At 43.9% G+C, this 15592-nt stretch overlaps 1 protein-coding gene across 4 annotated transcripts in view; it reads left to right on the forward strand.

The window, feature by feature from the left end:
• src (v-src avian sarcoma (Schmidt-Ruppin A-2) viral oncogene homolog) overlaps positions 1 to 15315 on the forward strand; it is a 29006-nt gene extending 13691 nt beyond the window's left edge. Inside the window, exons 2-14 of one of the 4 annotated variants that reach the window (XM_084367951.1) lie at positions 4279 to 4540; positions 5222 to 5321; positions 6352 to 6369; positions 6999 to 7097; positions 7836 to 7862; positions 8050 to 8153; positions 10113 to 10262; positions 10453 to 10608; positions 11215 to 11394; positions 11568 to 11644; positions 11749 to 11902; positions 12299 to 12430; positions 12611 to 15315. In XM_084367951.1, coding sequence (XP_084224077.1) covers positions 4288 to 4540; positions 5222 to 5321; positions 6352 to 6369; positions 6999 to 7097; positions 7836 to 7862; positions 8050 to 8153; positions 10113 to 10262; positions 10453 to 10608; positions 11215 to 11394; positions 11568 to 11644; positions 11749 to 11902; positions 12299 to 12430; positions 12611 to 12819 — 1659 coding nt within the window. In that variant the 5' untranslated portion in view covers positions 4279 to 4287 and the 3' untranslated portion in view covers positions 12820 to 15315. The remainder of the gene's footprint in view (positions 1 to 4278; positions 4541 to 5221; positions 5322 to 6351; positions 6370 to 6998; positions 7098 to 7835; positions 7863 to 8049; positions 8154 to 10112; positions 10263 to 10452; positions 10609 to 11214; positions 11395 to 11567; positions 11645 to 11748; positions 11903 to 12298; positions 12431 to 12610) is intronic. The other 3 variants (XM_084367953.1, XM_084367952.1, XM_084367954.1) reach the window with 3 other exon arrangements.
• Positions 15316 to 15592: the final 277 nt, after the last annotated feature.

The raw sequence follows: 15592 nt of genomic DNA on the forward strand, positions 1-15592 counted from the left end.
AAGCTTGTTCAATTTTGATGTTCATGACTATTTGATCCCTCTGAAAAAAGATGAAAAGGTTTTTTTATTAAATGAACCAGAGCGCTGGAGACTTCATTACAAAGCCTGAGTTGTTTGGGGGAAATGGACCAGAGCCATGACAAAGACTCCCATCGATAAAGTCTATTAATGGAAGAATGACATCACATCCTTTCTATTATTTCAACAAGAGGGTACCATTCAGAGGTTGTAATTGTTTTCTTTTCATATGAAATGAAAAGGCAAGCAAAACTGGGGAATGCAGCCTCGTGGAGGGGGGAAAACAACCCCAGCAGCAATATTAAAAGACTATTCCCATTTACCAAAAGCCCAGGAGACTTGAAGGATTTGGAATTCATTGTCAGATCTTATGCATAATTAAGCAAATCCCCCACCCAACCAGCCAGCCACACCCCCCGCCTCGCCAGAGGGATTTTCATCTGCCTCTCAGACTGTAGGTTCTTGTTACAGTACCTCAGCCCTGCTCGGCCAGAATCACACTCCCCGTTATCATTAGCGACCGATGATACACATCCTGCAAAACATGGCGTTGCTTGGCTTCCCAGCTTCCTTCATTTCCATATTTCCTGCTGGCTGTCAGAGCTAAAACACACTAGGCTCTGGCAGCCCGCAAGCCACAGGCCACTTCTGCGTCTTGTTTATGCCGCCTGCTGTGTGCTGACAAAAGATGGCTTTGTTGGAAACTGAGTGTGAAGAAAGGCCAGAGACTCTGTTAATGCTCTGTTTCGTGTTCTGGGAGATTTTCAGTGTGTTTGTCCGGGTTTGTAGTCTGGGTCAGAGTATTACGGCGCTGTCGGCCAAGGGAACCAAATTCTTTTCAATCTTCACTGTTATTTAGCAGTAGGGCTGGGAAATCTGACAAAGTTAGATCATGATCCATGTTGAAGACGTCCACAATCGACATTTCAGGGTAATCGTAGAGATTGTACTTCATGTCCACTTACTTCTGCTTCCAATCTTCACATGACCCCACTGGATGAATTACTTAACATGGCTCTGAAGTGATTCCTACAACAAAGAGAGAAGTTGGCATTTTTTTCACTCGTCAGTGGGTTTTTTGAACAAGGCGGTCCTGTCTGCTCATGAACAAACAGAGAGCAGGATCGTCCTGTTTGCTGCTATGTCTGTGCGTTCATGTGGTGACATAGAGGAGACAGGAATCAGGCTAAAATGACAACAACGCTCACAGCAGCATCAAGATATTTTCATGTTTTGTTCCATAACATAAAATGTTAGTATGTCAGTAAATACCCCACTTGCTAACAAGTGGCTAAATGAGACTACAGAGGTTATCGGGCACATTAAACACCATCACAGAGGTGTATTGATCAATTTATGGTGTCTATAGGGTTAGGGTTAGGATTATCTTGCTAACAAAATGTGTAAGTATCACAAACTTGTGTTTGCTACTGAGCTTTTTTTCTTTTTTTGCAATAAATCAAAATCCAAATTGGATCCATAGGCTTTTTGTCGAGGGAGCCAGAGCGATGCTAACTTCCGGGTTAGCCGACAACAACACGTCGTCCCTGCAGCGCTCTTTACAATGTGAGTTACAGCTAGTGGAATGGCTGATGAGGAGCTTATTACAATGAAGAACCATCGTTAACACAATATTTTGTAGTATTTCTGAGATTGTGGCTCGCGTTCGCAGTTAAATTGACTGTGATATATTTTGGCCAGATCGCCCACCCCTATCAAGCAATGTCTTAATTAATTAAGCAGCATCTGAGCTCATTAAGGCCACATCCTTTAATTGAAAGCGTCATCTGTGTGAGGTGGCATTTACAGATCCGACGGCTGCAGATGAGAGACGCGGCGTCTCTGCTGCGCTCTGCCTCTAATGGCTTATTAACCATGACACCAGTCTGCTCGGGGAGAGCACGGATCACACAAAGAGCAGCTCGCTGAGCCACCCGTCATCTTTGTGTCTGCTCTCCTCTGTCTGTGTGTGTTAACCTGCGCCCGCTGGTACGCTCGCTCGGATGCAACCCCCTATTTATGCAGACGTGCCCCGGGGGGAGATATTGACTGTCCGGCCCCATTGACCCCACTGCACTTCCTCCCCTTCCTCCCCCATCTCGCCCATTCGTGGTGCCAACCAAAAATGAGCCCTCATATTATGCTCCCCTCCCCTTCCACACTCCTCCCTTCCTTTCATTCCTCTCGCTTTCTGTCTGTTTTTTTTTATTATGTATTCCTGAGCTGCATCACTGCTCCTCTGAATGAACTCACATACTGTAAATCCAAAGGAATCACCAAATCCGACCAAAACACACCAGTAAACCCTTGTTTCTGCATACCCTATCCTAGCAGTTTGCGTTGTAAAATCAGGGTTGGAGCAGTTAGGAAGCATCCAAAACGACCCGACAAGAACCAGTGACAGCTTCACTAATTTCCCTTGCGTGGTTAGCAAACTGTGCTCTTCTTTGTGCCACACATTTTCCACCATATGTCACTGCATCGCTCTGACTGCAAGCATGCCTGCAAGCCCGTGAATTGTAGCTCGTCTCATGTTCAGGATTAGACTCTTTGCTCGTGAATGAGAGCGGGCTCAGGCAAAGGCTGACTCCGACGTTAAATCCAACAGATGCGCGGACTCCTAAACAGAAACAGGCAGGCAGGGGGATGTCAGCTGAGGGATGAGTAGCCTGGTATTACTCTTATGCACTCTGACCCTCCTCTGCTTATCAGAAGGGCTCCCAAGCCACCCCACCTTAGTGTTTTAGTGTTTAAATTAGCATTTCTTAGCGGACCCCCTGTGGCTTTATCTATCCATGATAGCATGAGCTTGAGTCCCAAAGTTATCCTTGGCTTAGTGTAATGATTTCCCTGCACTAATCTGATGTTAGAGCCGGAGTAGGTGGGGAAGCTTAGAAAATGAAGAGATACAGTGAGAAGCTACAACAATCCACAACTGCCCTCCTGACCTTTGGTCTGTTTTTTTTTTTTTTGGTCTTGGTAGAGTATCTCAAATTCTGTCCATTAGTGAAAACTCACTGATGTTCAGCACTGTAATCTGACGACTCACTGATGTTCACTCTGGTTCCATCGCTGATTTAGTTCATCTGAAACCACTTCACTGATTAGCAACGTGACAAAAATGAAAGCAGTACTCAAGTGCTGTTCAAGTATTCTGATCCATGTGGAGCACATTAAAATGATCACTGGCTACAGAGCGAAATTGATCAAATGATCAGATGTCAGCAGCATCTTTTTTATACGGTCGCCCAAAAAACATACCTCGCATTTTCATTGTTTCTCACCCCTGATTCCGTGTTCACAACAGCAGGGGAACAACGTGTGGAGGAAGCTTGACATTAACTGTCTAGGCCACCAAAACCACTGTGGTAACTTTGCAACAAACCGAAGGTTGCTCTTAAAAGCAACAACCGCATAAGTAGACCTAGATTAAAACGGAGAGGAAGCATCACAATCAGTGCGTTTACAGGAAGGATGTAATACCAGAGAACATCTCTGTCTCTCTGTGTTTTTCTGTGCAAAGCATGTGCAAATGTGAGTGGACAGGAGATGTACAGCGGGGACGGATTGTCTACTAGTTTATCAGTCGTGGATCTCAGACGGATAAAAAATTAACATACCATCATGTGAGCACGTTACCATGCTAGTGTTATTAACTTGCCTACATGATTAATTAATTATCATATCAGGTGATCAAGCTTATGCTGATGAATTAATTGTGAACACTACACAAAATTTTCCCTTAATGACTAAATTGGCTCAGATGTGAATCAGGTTTGGTGGCAGAAATCAATAGACGTTGTCGAGGCCTCCCTTACGTGATGTAACATGTCTCTGTTTGTGCATCTGTGTCGGACACATGTGCACGCAGGCATGTGCGACATGTCTGCTGTGTGTATGTGCTCCGCTGGTGGCAGTGGGGATGAGGTGGATCTCATGTCTGTTGTGAAACTGAGGAGTAGCAGCTGCTCCACTGTCCGTAGGGAAGTGTTTGCTTCCTGTGGTCTACATGACACTGTGTGTGTCTCAGTGGGTTTACAGCAGTGGTCTCCATCCCGTCTCTGGTTTCTGCATCTGCTCTTGTAGCAGTCAGAGAATTTTTTCCAGAGAATGTAGTCTGAGCAAATGACTTAATAAAGCAAATATGCATTATTTTCTCTTTCATCATTAAGGGCGCATTGAAGTTAAATTTAAATTAAGTTTCCTTTATTAATCTGATGACTCACAGACTTTTTCTCTCTGTCCTTGAATGCACCACAGGCCTTGGCCATGGGGGGATCCAAGAGTAAGCCCAAGGATGTAGGCCAGCGAACCCGCAGCCTCGATGGCAACCTCAGCTCTGGGGGAGGGGCTGGAGGCCACCACCTCAACTCCAATCAACAGTCCATGACACCCAATCGTAGCCCTACTGTGGATGGAGGTCTCAGTGGCAACCAGTCTATGGCCAACCCCGCAGAGCTGGCCCTGTTTGGAGGTGTGGACAATAACAGTGTCACCTCTCCCAACAGAATCACACTAGCAGGTGAGAACCTCAGCTTGAAGCATTGGTTTTTAGATTTGGTGGTTTGTTGTGTTTAAAAACTTTATGCCCTGTACGTCTTTGGCAGCGATGGAGGAAGTATTCAGATCTTTTAATTAAATGTTAACTCTGCCAATTAAACATATAAAGTTTTGCAACTCTTGGAAAGTGCTACTGTTACAGAGGAAGCTGCATGTGATCTCATCAATTGCCTCCAGTGATATCACTCAATTGCATTGTGGGTAATGCAGTCGCCAGGTTTTGAAAAGCAGTCCACTGGTCTAGCATTGCACAACTGGACAGTTTACAAACAAATGATCAAAATCAATACAACAGAACCAGAGACATCACCTTTTTCATCCCACGTGTTCTTCTTCTTTGTCAAAACCTGCTGCCTACATTACCCACAATGCAACCAGCCACTGAGTGACATCACTAGAGGCAATTTATCAGATTGCAGCTTCCTCTAGAGCTACAAAAGGCTTTATACTACGTTTTTAACATATGCAGTAGTGCTCCCCGAGACCTGTTAACACACCTTAATGTGTAAAATTAGTGGAGCCACCATTTAAGTAAAGGCAATATTACCACATTGAGACTCACATAAAGAACTATTACTGCAAATTTGTACTTGAATAAATGTACTTAGTTACATTCTTACCCCTGGTCTTTCCCTCCTGACAGGAGGCGTGACGACCTTCGTGGCATTGTACGACTACGAGTCTAGAACGGCCTCGGATCTGTCTTTCAGGAAGGGTGAACGCCTCCAGATAGTCAACAACACGTAAGGAAAACACAGAACACAAACACACACCCTATTTTTTTTTTTTTTATCAATCCGTGTATCCACCTGTCACCTCTCATGCACATGTACACACAAGAAAACTCAAGAAAAGTCTAGGAAAACTTTTCCATACACTGTGTGAAAGACAGAGAATCTCTGCATGTTGGCAAGTCCACAGATTGTCTGTGTGAGTTATTGCTCACTTGTCTTGACTGGCTGCTTTGCAACCTGAAATGCATGTCACTTGTTGTCTCTCTGAAACCTCCTGTAACCATAGGAACGGGCTTCCCTCAGCAGAGTCTTGTGTCACGTTTCTGCACAGTTTTTGCTTCATTCACAAAAGACTTGATTACATCTCGCTGCTCAGGCTTTTTTTCATTGCCGATTCTCGACACATAGTCCGAGACCTAGTTACTCGGTCCAGATCTAACCTGTTAAAGGGGGGTCATGCTTGTTTTTTCAAAATAGGGGCTTGCTCTATGAATCAATGGAGGTGCAGTGAACCAGATACTGTAGTGTTGCACCCCCAGTGCTTGTGCTTGTGCTTGTCCACTAACAAACTGCTGACCTAGAAGGCAGCAGCTAAGAACAATAGTGGATTATGCTGCATCTGGCCCCTTAAGCCAAAGACCTGGTTCATTAATGGGTCAAGTGCACCCACGATCCATTAACCATCTCTCGGTCAAATCAAGTGTCAGTCAAGCTCGTCTTAGCTTTCTGATTGTTCCGGTTAAATCTCACAGCCATGCACTGTGACCTGATAGGCCTTTTTTTATGATGATATCGTGCCCCCTGCATGCCCTTTTGCCTTATTGCGCCTCTCTCATCTCAAATGTGTGTCGTGTTTTAAAGATTTATACTTCTATGCACTATATTGGTCATATTATGTGTCTGCTCTGTGTCCTCTGCTGGTCTTCCACTGCTCATAACGTGCTTTCTGTATTTCTTTAACCCCCTTTCTTTTCCCACCATTTCCCTCTCCATCTCTCTTTCCACACCTCCAACACAAACCATCACATTTTTTTTATAGGAGGAAGGTGAACTGCAGGTTTGTGAAGCTTCTCTGGAATTGTGTTTTGAATGTGCCGTTTGTCCGTCTGCCTGTCTCCGTGTGTGTCGCCAGAAGCATATGCTGCACTTCTGCACTGTAATACCACTTCATTAGATCTGCACAAACCACATAACTCTGCCCCTGCCCCATGAACCCCTCAGTACAGTAGTGAAGGGGAGTTGGTGCGAAGCCTTGCAGCACTATAATCAAAATGTAAACAAGTTATGAATTTACTTTCTCTTAGTGAATCTAGTGCTGCAAGGCGACAGCAGCTTTACTCCCTAATAAGGTGTAGCATACAAGCTCCCCCCTTCCTTATTGTCATACCCACATGAATGCATGTTTGTTTATATTTACATAACTTCCTCTTTTTTTAACAGTAGAAATAACTGGGCTTGCATTTATCAAGCTTCTCTTGGAGCCTCTCTTACAGCTCAGTTTCTGTGGGAGCTAAAAACTTTACGAGTGGCTGCAGAACATGCAAAATGATCGGCATCCCTTTATTTCTACTCTGAGATACTTGATGAACACCAGCCCTGAAAGCCAGAAAGACTGTTTGTTTTATTCGTGTCCTTGATGTTTGACGAGCCCTGGTGACGCTGTGTGTTATCGTTTCATCTGTGCAGAGAAGGGGACTGGTGGCTTGCGCGCTCCCTGACCACTGGAGAGAGCGGTTACATCCCCAGCAATTATGTGGCTCCATCCGACTCCATCCAGGCAGAAGAGTAAACCCTTTTTTTTGTTTTTTCTTTCCTCTGTCCCATGTTTCTGCCTTTTCACCAAGCGCATGAAAGAATTTACTTCAAATGTTGGATTCTTAACAATTTTCTTATTTATTTATCTCAAAGTGAATTTGAAAATAGCACTCAGACGCTCATTTGCTTTCTTGTCATTCTTTAAAAGAGAATATCGATACAACTCTCTGAAATATAAAGCTACAGACAGCAGTAAGTTAGCCTAGCTTAGCATAGAGACTGGAAACAATGGAAAATATCCTAGCGTCTTTCAAAAGGTAACGAAATCAGCCTATCAAACCCTCTAAAGCATCTGACAGTTTGTGGTGGGTTATGTGTGCGACTATTTCCTCTCAGCTGGTCCTTCAAGTCACTACACCACGCAGAGGCATAGTCCCACACATAACCCCTCATAATTTCCTATTTTTTGTTTGTTTGTTTGTTTGTTCTTGGACAGGGCCAGGCTAGCTGTTGTCCAGTGTTTATGGACAGCGACTGATGGTTGATTTTCATATTTACCGTAAAACCACGAGAGTGGTATCAATTGTCGGCAAGAAATCAAATGAGCATATTTTCCACAAGTACTCCTTTAAATGTCTGTCGTATATATTAATGTTTTCTACTCCTGGAAGACGTGCATTGCTAATCTTTACATGCTAACCTGCTTGCAAACACAACTAACCCCTCTGTAACAACTCCATTTCTCACTTTTGCCTCCCGCCCCTGCAGTCATCTCAGACTGACTATAGAGTCCAGGTAAGCAGCTGTTGCATGAGTAAGCACTGCATCTGGAATGCACAGACAGAATTTCCCCGAACTTTCTTAAACCACGAGCCACAACTCACTCTCGCTTCGTCATTCCTTCTCCTCCGCCCACATACATCTTCCTCCCCTCACCAACCTGCTCCCGTGTGTTCCATGTTTTCTCTCTCAACCTCACCAGGTGGTACTTTGGCAAAATCACTCGCCGTGACTCTGAGAGGCTGCTGCTAAGTTTAGAGAACAGGAGAGGGACTTTCTTGGTGCGAGAGAGTGAGACAACCAAAGGTAAGTGTGCACTTAAATCCCAATCCCAATTTCTTATCCCTCACCCCTCGTTTTTCAGGTGCCCCCTTGTCCCTCAGATTGGAGCTACAAGTGGTAGCGGTTGAGATCTCCCCCTGTGAAATGGGACAACCTTCAAGCCCCTCATATGTCGTCAATGGTGTGCCCAATGAATTAAAGTTATGTTGGAAAGCCATGGTATGGGGAGCGTTAGCTAACTGGGAAGATGTCGGCGAGACCTCGATCAGATGCTGACGTCTCCATAACGTCTTCCCAATTAGCAAACGCCCCCCGTACTACATCTTTCCAGACTAACTCATGCCAACGTCTGCAAGTTGTATGTGTGCTATCGGGGTAGCAATTGTTTTCTGCTTATTATAAAGAAAAGGACCATACTACATGAAATGAGTTCTCTCATTCCTCAGTTGGAAGTTCGATTGTCAAAAACCTGATTGTTATTCTGATTTTCAGAAGTACAATTGAGTTATTGTACTAAAACTGGTAAATATCATATTGCACCTGTGGCAACAAATTGAACTCAATACCCACCCAGCCTTATTAAACAGTAGAACTATGCTAAAGGGGCTAATAGTGTTATGACTCTTAGCATTCTCTAAAAGCAGCCACGGGAGTGCTAATGTCGAGCTGAGTTTAACACAGAACGCGAGAGAAGTGGATCTACTTATTCAGTCTATGGTATTGATCTACACTCCTATCCACCATTTTGCCCTGGGAATGTGTGAAAACATACTTGCTGCAACTTTATTTTTACACCATTGATTTCCAGTCATTTTTTCACATGCGGTCGTGTTTTTGAAGGCTTCTCCATCTGCTCTTTTTTATGAACTTGTAAAATGTTCAGATCTCAACACGCAGCTCGGTTTAAATTCTTTGACATGTCCTACTAAAATGTACCGAGAAGAAGAGCACAAATTCTCTCTCAGTCAGACATGATACCCTGCTGTTCGCTGTGCGTCCCGCTGTGCTGTGTCAGTCATGTGGCAGTGTGGGCACAGAAGAGAGACGAATCAGGCAGATGGGAAAAGGTTGGATGTGACGCCTGTGGGACTCGGTCTGGAGATAGTTCTAATAGGCAGCTGCTGCTGTTGCGACTGCTGCAGCAACACAGTCCCCACGGGTTCAGCTGGCACTGTGTGTACCCGTGTGCGACTTGTGTACTAATGTACATTACGGGAATCCTGTTGTTTCCTGTTATCGGGCATGTATGTAAGCTCTGCATAGAATGAGAAAGGGAACAAGGTGAGGCGGGGTGCAGGCAAAGTGAATAGATGAGTGAGCAGGAGCGGTGGAGAGGTGCTGGGTGGGTGAGCTCGACAGAATTAGGTCAGTGTGGAGCTGAGGGTAAGGACTGTACAACCCACAGGCCATATCACCCAGTTCAAACATTCAGAGAAGGGAGGCATCGCCTTGGGCCGCTCTGTGATTCACACTGTTTTTACACCGGACTGACGCTGCCCCCAAGTGGCGGTATGAGCACATTGTCACCCAAAAATGAAAGTCTAATTTCTCTTTTGTTGTTTTATCACCCCATTTAATTTGTTGCCTGAGCACCAAACAGATTATTCATTATTGATTCTTCAATCAATGGGTGGGGGCAAAATGGCTCCCTAGCGCCCCCCAAAGGTCAGCCCCTGCAGATAGTTTTACCTAGACGTATGAAATTTCCAATGCATGTGTATCTCACCTAGACCTACAAAAAAGTCTCTTGTCATCCTGACCTAAATCCAACAGGAAGTCGGCCATTTTGAATGTAGTGCTTATTTTTGGCGATATGCCCGTGTTGTTCTTTAATGAACTCCTTCTAGAGCTTTAAGTTGCTCTTGTGTTTTTTATGATATTGTGATAAATTGTACGCAAAATACTTTGATGCAGATTATTAGAATGAAACATATTGTAGCACATTGTCTCACACGTTATCATATCTGATTCTCCTCTTTCCAGGTGCCTACTGTCTGTCTGTACTGGACTATGACAACACCAAAGGGCTGAATGTGAAGCACTACAAGATCAGGAAGCTGGACAGCGGAGGCTTCTACATCACATCGCGCACGCAGTTCAGCAACCTGCAGCAGCTTGTCAATCACTATCGCAGTAAGCGCACTACAAATGCAATGCTTCTATTTGCTTTATATCTCCTATTTTAAAAGAAATGAGTGTGAGAACATGTTGCCTCATATTTTTTAAGTTAGTCGCTCCCTCTGTGTCTTGTACACTCAGAATATTATTCTGTGATCAGGAAGGAGGCTTGACCCCATTCTCTGTCTTCTCTTGTGTCCTCCAGAGCATGCTGATGGGCTGTGTCACAGTCTAACAGACATTTGTCCTGTACTGAAGCCTCAGACTCAGGGCTTAGCAAAGGATGCCTGGGAGATCCCGAGAGAGTCTCTCCGTCTCGACCTCAAGCTCGGACAGGGCTGCTTCGGAGAGGTCTGGATGGGTAAGCCGCGCTTTGATCCTCTACTTTGAAGAAACCCTGCATGTCCAATCCCCAAAACAATGAGGACAGAGAGTGCTCACTGAAAACAGACGTTTCAAGGCACAGTTGAAGTAAAATATGAACAAACTGTATGAAGACTAAAGTGCATAAAGAAGTTATATTCTTCCATGAATGTCTTCCCCCAAGTGCACTATACCTCCTTGTCTCTTAAATGCTTTTATTTTTGCTGTAGCTCATAAATTAATGAGGGAAATAGTGAATTTCAGTCCTGTAAGTATGTTTATGAAAAGGCCTACGGGACGTCTTCACATAAATAGTACAGGCCAGTGGTAACCAATCTTTTTGTTGGATCTAGCCTCCCCACAGCCCTACCATTTTACCTCAAGTATACCTTCATCTGCACAAGCAGTCCAAATTTGACCAGAATAAACTGACATTAGTCACCTATTTAGGATATAGCTACAATATTTTCCATGCAATTAAACTATTTAGGTTGTTTGTGTTGGTACATCCTCGATTTGGAGTGGCAGAAGCGAGATATGTCAAGCGTTTACTCACATGTAATATTACCCACATGACTCACTCATTTTTGCAATCTTTTATCAGGAACATGGAACGGTACGACACGTGTGGCGATCAAGACCTTGAAGCCCGGCACGATGTCCCCTGAGGCCTTCCTCCAGGAAGCTCAGGTCATGAAGAAACTGAGACATGAAAAGCTGGTTCAGCTCTACGCTGTGGTGTCGGAGGAACCGATCTACATCGTCACGGAGTACATGGGACAAGGTCAGCATGGTCGACTTGTCTCAAATCAATGATGCGTTTACTGCCTGCAAAAATAAATATTCTACCTTACAAATACATTAAAAAAATACAAATACAGAGGAGTACAATATTTCATCCGGATATTAACACAAAACAGTGTCATACTAACCTGCAGTATGTGTCCCTGCTAACAGGTAGCTTACTGGATTTCCTGAAAGGTGACATGGGTAAAATGCTCCGCCTCCCCCAGCTGGTGGACATGGCATCACAGGTCAGCACAAATAATCTGCTGCTGCATCAGTTTAATCCACTCAAAACTCGATCACAGGTGTTTTCCTTCAGTACAGACAATCACAAAGCTTTGTCTCTGCTCAGATTGCTTCAGGGATGGCTTACGTGGAGAGGATGAACTATGTGCACAGAGACCTCAGAGCTGCTAACATCCTGGTGGGAGATAACCTGGTTTGCAAAGTGGCTGATTTTGGTCTGGCTCGCCTCATTGAGGATAATGAATATACTGCAAGGCAAGGTAAGACCACAGGAGGGCGCTGTTAGCTTTTAGCCTAACTTTGTAGCAGCTTCTCAATGTGGCAAAGTGGTTCCTGACATGTTTAGCTTGTATCTATTTGTGACCTCACATCAAAGGTTATGGTGTGTTTCCTGTTGCATAGTTAGTATAAAGAATTGAAGAGGTGAAATTATCCTGTATTTCAAAGACAAAATAAAAAATGTAAACATCAACATATTTTATGTAACAAAGGTAAAACCCGTCAGATTTGGGTCCAAACACTTAAATTGGGAACTACTTATGTTGTGGCTATAATGTGTTGGACTCCAGGAAACACTGTGATTCATGCAGCTGATGTGCTTCTGTTCCAGTCTGTGCTTTAATTTTAACTTGCTGATAAACCCCGTCCTCCTGTAGGAGCCAAATTTCCCATCAAGTGGACGGCCCCTGAGGCTGCCCTGTACGGCCGCTTCACCATTAAATCTGACGTCTGGTCATTCGGAGTCCTGCTGACTGAACTGGCTACCAAAGGCCGAGTGCCCTATCCAGGCAAGGATCGTTATGTCCTACAAAACTTTTTCTAGATTGTGCATGTAGTGCTTATATCACCTAACTCAGGTACTGACATCATGTTCTACCAGTCCAACAGCATGAAGATTTACGACTGGGAGTATTTTATTAGCTAATGATTCAAACTGTAATTATGTGTTTGTGTTGTCGTGCCTCCAGGTATGGTGAACCGGGAGGTGTTAGACCAGGTGGAGCGTGGCTACAGGATGCCGTGCCCGGCAGAGTGCCCTGAATCGCTGCATGACCTGATGCTGACCTGCTGGAGGAAAGAGCCCGAGGAGAGGCCCACCTTCGAGTACCTGCAGGGCTTCCTGGAGGATTACTTCACCTCCACGGAGCCTCAGTACCAGCCAGGAGAGAACCTGTAACTGGGCTGGATGTGAAAATGTGCATGCGTCATGCATGTGCAAAACTGAGCATGTGCATCTACTTCAGAGTGCATGGACGAGTGTGTGTGTGTGTGTGTGTGTGAGGGTGTGTATGTAGAGTATGACGGGGCAGGAAGCCGACTGCATTCTGGGTACAATCAATAGCTCTCTGACATCGAGGAGTGTCGGTGGGACATCAAACCAATCAGCAACATTCAGTTTCTTCTTCTTTCCAAAGTCTAACTCCAACGTGTCAGCTCTGAGGAAAAGACTTACCTGTGGTATTATTCTGAGTTAACATGCTGTTCTCTTTGTTTGTCAGTTAAATCCACACCCGATACAGCCAAGCAGGTTTTTCTACCTTCCTTGTGTTGCTAAGCCGCCCTACTTATATACATTCTCCGTGCATTCTTCCTGTGTTATTTCACCCGACTCACCGTGTAGTGCATACGACACTAGATTATGACATTAAATGACTGCACGTGGGTCAAACAACTCCCGAGAATGAATGTTGGATGCAATTACTGTCCTGCTGAAAGCGCCATGTCTATTTTTACAACATTTTCCTGGGATGTACACATGCTCAGAGTCCGTCTTCCATTTTGCCACTTGAGAAGCATTTATTCGGGACGTACAATAATTTGCCAGGATGTTTTTGGTCTCAAAAGTTTTGTTATTAGACCTGGATCAACTGGAATATATTCAGGTGAACGATAATATTTTACGCTTTCCCCTGTGCAACATCGAGGCTAGTTTCTCAGCTGCTGTGACTAACACCCTCGGTTCCCATCAGAGCAGTGTAGTCTCGCTCGCCAGTCGGACGAATCGGTTTATCGCTGTGATCAACGAAACAGCTCGACACAAAGAAGAGAAGAGGCAGAGTCCGTCTCTCTATTTTCTAATCGTGACTTTTCATAAAAACAAAATGGCTACTGATCACTAACGGTCGTCTCAGGATGGAGAAGACTGAAATTCTGCTGCAAGGATTTTTGTGCCAATGAAAATCTCTTTTGTACTCTCTTCTACTGTGTAAAAGTGTATTTTACTACTCTGAACTTTTCTTACAATGAAGTCTGAGTTGTGTAAGCGGCGGTTCTGCTGTTCTTCTTCTGAATGGATCATCCACTGTTCTGAGATCCTGCACCTGTGTACAGTACCGACCGGCTCACCAGCCTGGTCTCAAGGTGTTGTTTTCAAGCATTTAAATTAAAAAGAAAATCAGGTGAATCTTCTTTCATGTCTCCTTTCAGTTCTGACCTTCATTTAACATGTGAAGATTTTCCACTTCTAATTAGCTTCAGCATTTCCCTAATTAGTGCATCTTCGAGCACGACCTTTACACTGGAGATGTTAATGCTCGATAAATGAGCAACAGAGTGATGCTGTGCTGGTTATGCCTTCCTCCAGCCTGTAGGGGGCAGACCAGAAAAGCCTTCCCATAAACAGCATGTATAGCAAAGAAATTGGAGTCTTCAACCTTAACTGTAAATATCCTTAATGCTAATATTTTTTTTTGTATATATCATCTTTATAATTTATTCCTTTTAAAATAACCCAATTGTTTATTTTGCTTTCAGCATCACTCATCAAACGTTAATGTTTATGGTACTTTTATGGGTTGAATAACATCTGACAGTAATGATATAAATATATATTCTAGAAAACACTTTTACATTACAAGTATGTTTTTTTTTTTGTGTGCACGTATTTCTGTGAAACTTATCTTGGTACCTTTTTCAATATGACTGACAGAACTGGGGAGGAGTACTGCATCCCCTGACCCACCCCTCTGTCTCGCCAGATACTGATCATCTACCAGCATTACTCCTTCCCATAATACAATCAAAACCACAAATGTTTACATCGTGATAATCTTCGAATCATTTTGGTGCTGCTTCAGAGGCTGGTAAATGAGCAGGAAATCATTCTCGTTAAATATTTCTGTTTTTCTCACTGCACCTGATCCAACATGGTGTGTGCGTATGTGTGTGTGTGCTGCCATCACCTGTACTTCCGCAGTCGCTCTATGGTTTTCATAAAGCACTCCTGATTATGATTTAATAACTCCAAAACAGAAGACGATGTCCCACGAATGGAAGGGCTCTCATATCTGTGTAGTGTCTACTGTGTCCTGTGGACATGGGTTATGCCACTCTGAATGACCTGCATGGGTGTGGTGGGGTCACCTGGCATCACCCCCCCTCTCTTCCTGACCTGCCTCACTGAATGCTCATGAGCAAAAAAAATGTGGAAAAAAGTCCACGAGAAAGGTCGTGTCGTTTGTACGCAGCCTTGCCTACAAGCCAAGGACGTCTCCTGTGGGGTTCTGTGGGTTTTCTTTCCGGCTATGCAGATATTTTTTTAAATCTGTGATATTCCTACATATACTCTTTTCTACTGTATTCAATGGGAACTTCCAGATAAATCGCTCTTTGTTAAATCCTACTGAATATTGTTCAAATTTGAAAGTATGTTTGAATAAAAATTTGTATATTGCCAGCTGTTATCCTATCTTGTTTATCAACTGTATGAACTCTGTTTCTAATCACCACCGAGTCAATAAGGCTGTGATCAAAGGTCGAAGCCAATAATGGTAACCTGACTTGACAGATGGTTTGAAACATGTGATCATGTGATTTCGCTAATCAAGGCTGCCGGCAAGGTAACAATGACTTTGATTAATAGTCTGTTGCCTCAGTGCTCAGTGATGTTTCACACGTACAGCTACAGTATCATGAATATTAGGAACTGCACAGGAAGTCCACAATTACCT

This window comes from Pagrus pagrus (assembly GCF_965226575.1).
Source record: "Pagrus pagrus genome assembly, chromosome: 11".
NCBI classification, from domain to species: Eukaryota; Metazoa; Chordata; class Actinopteri; order Spariformes; family Sparidae; genus Pagrus; species Pagrus pagrus.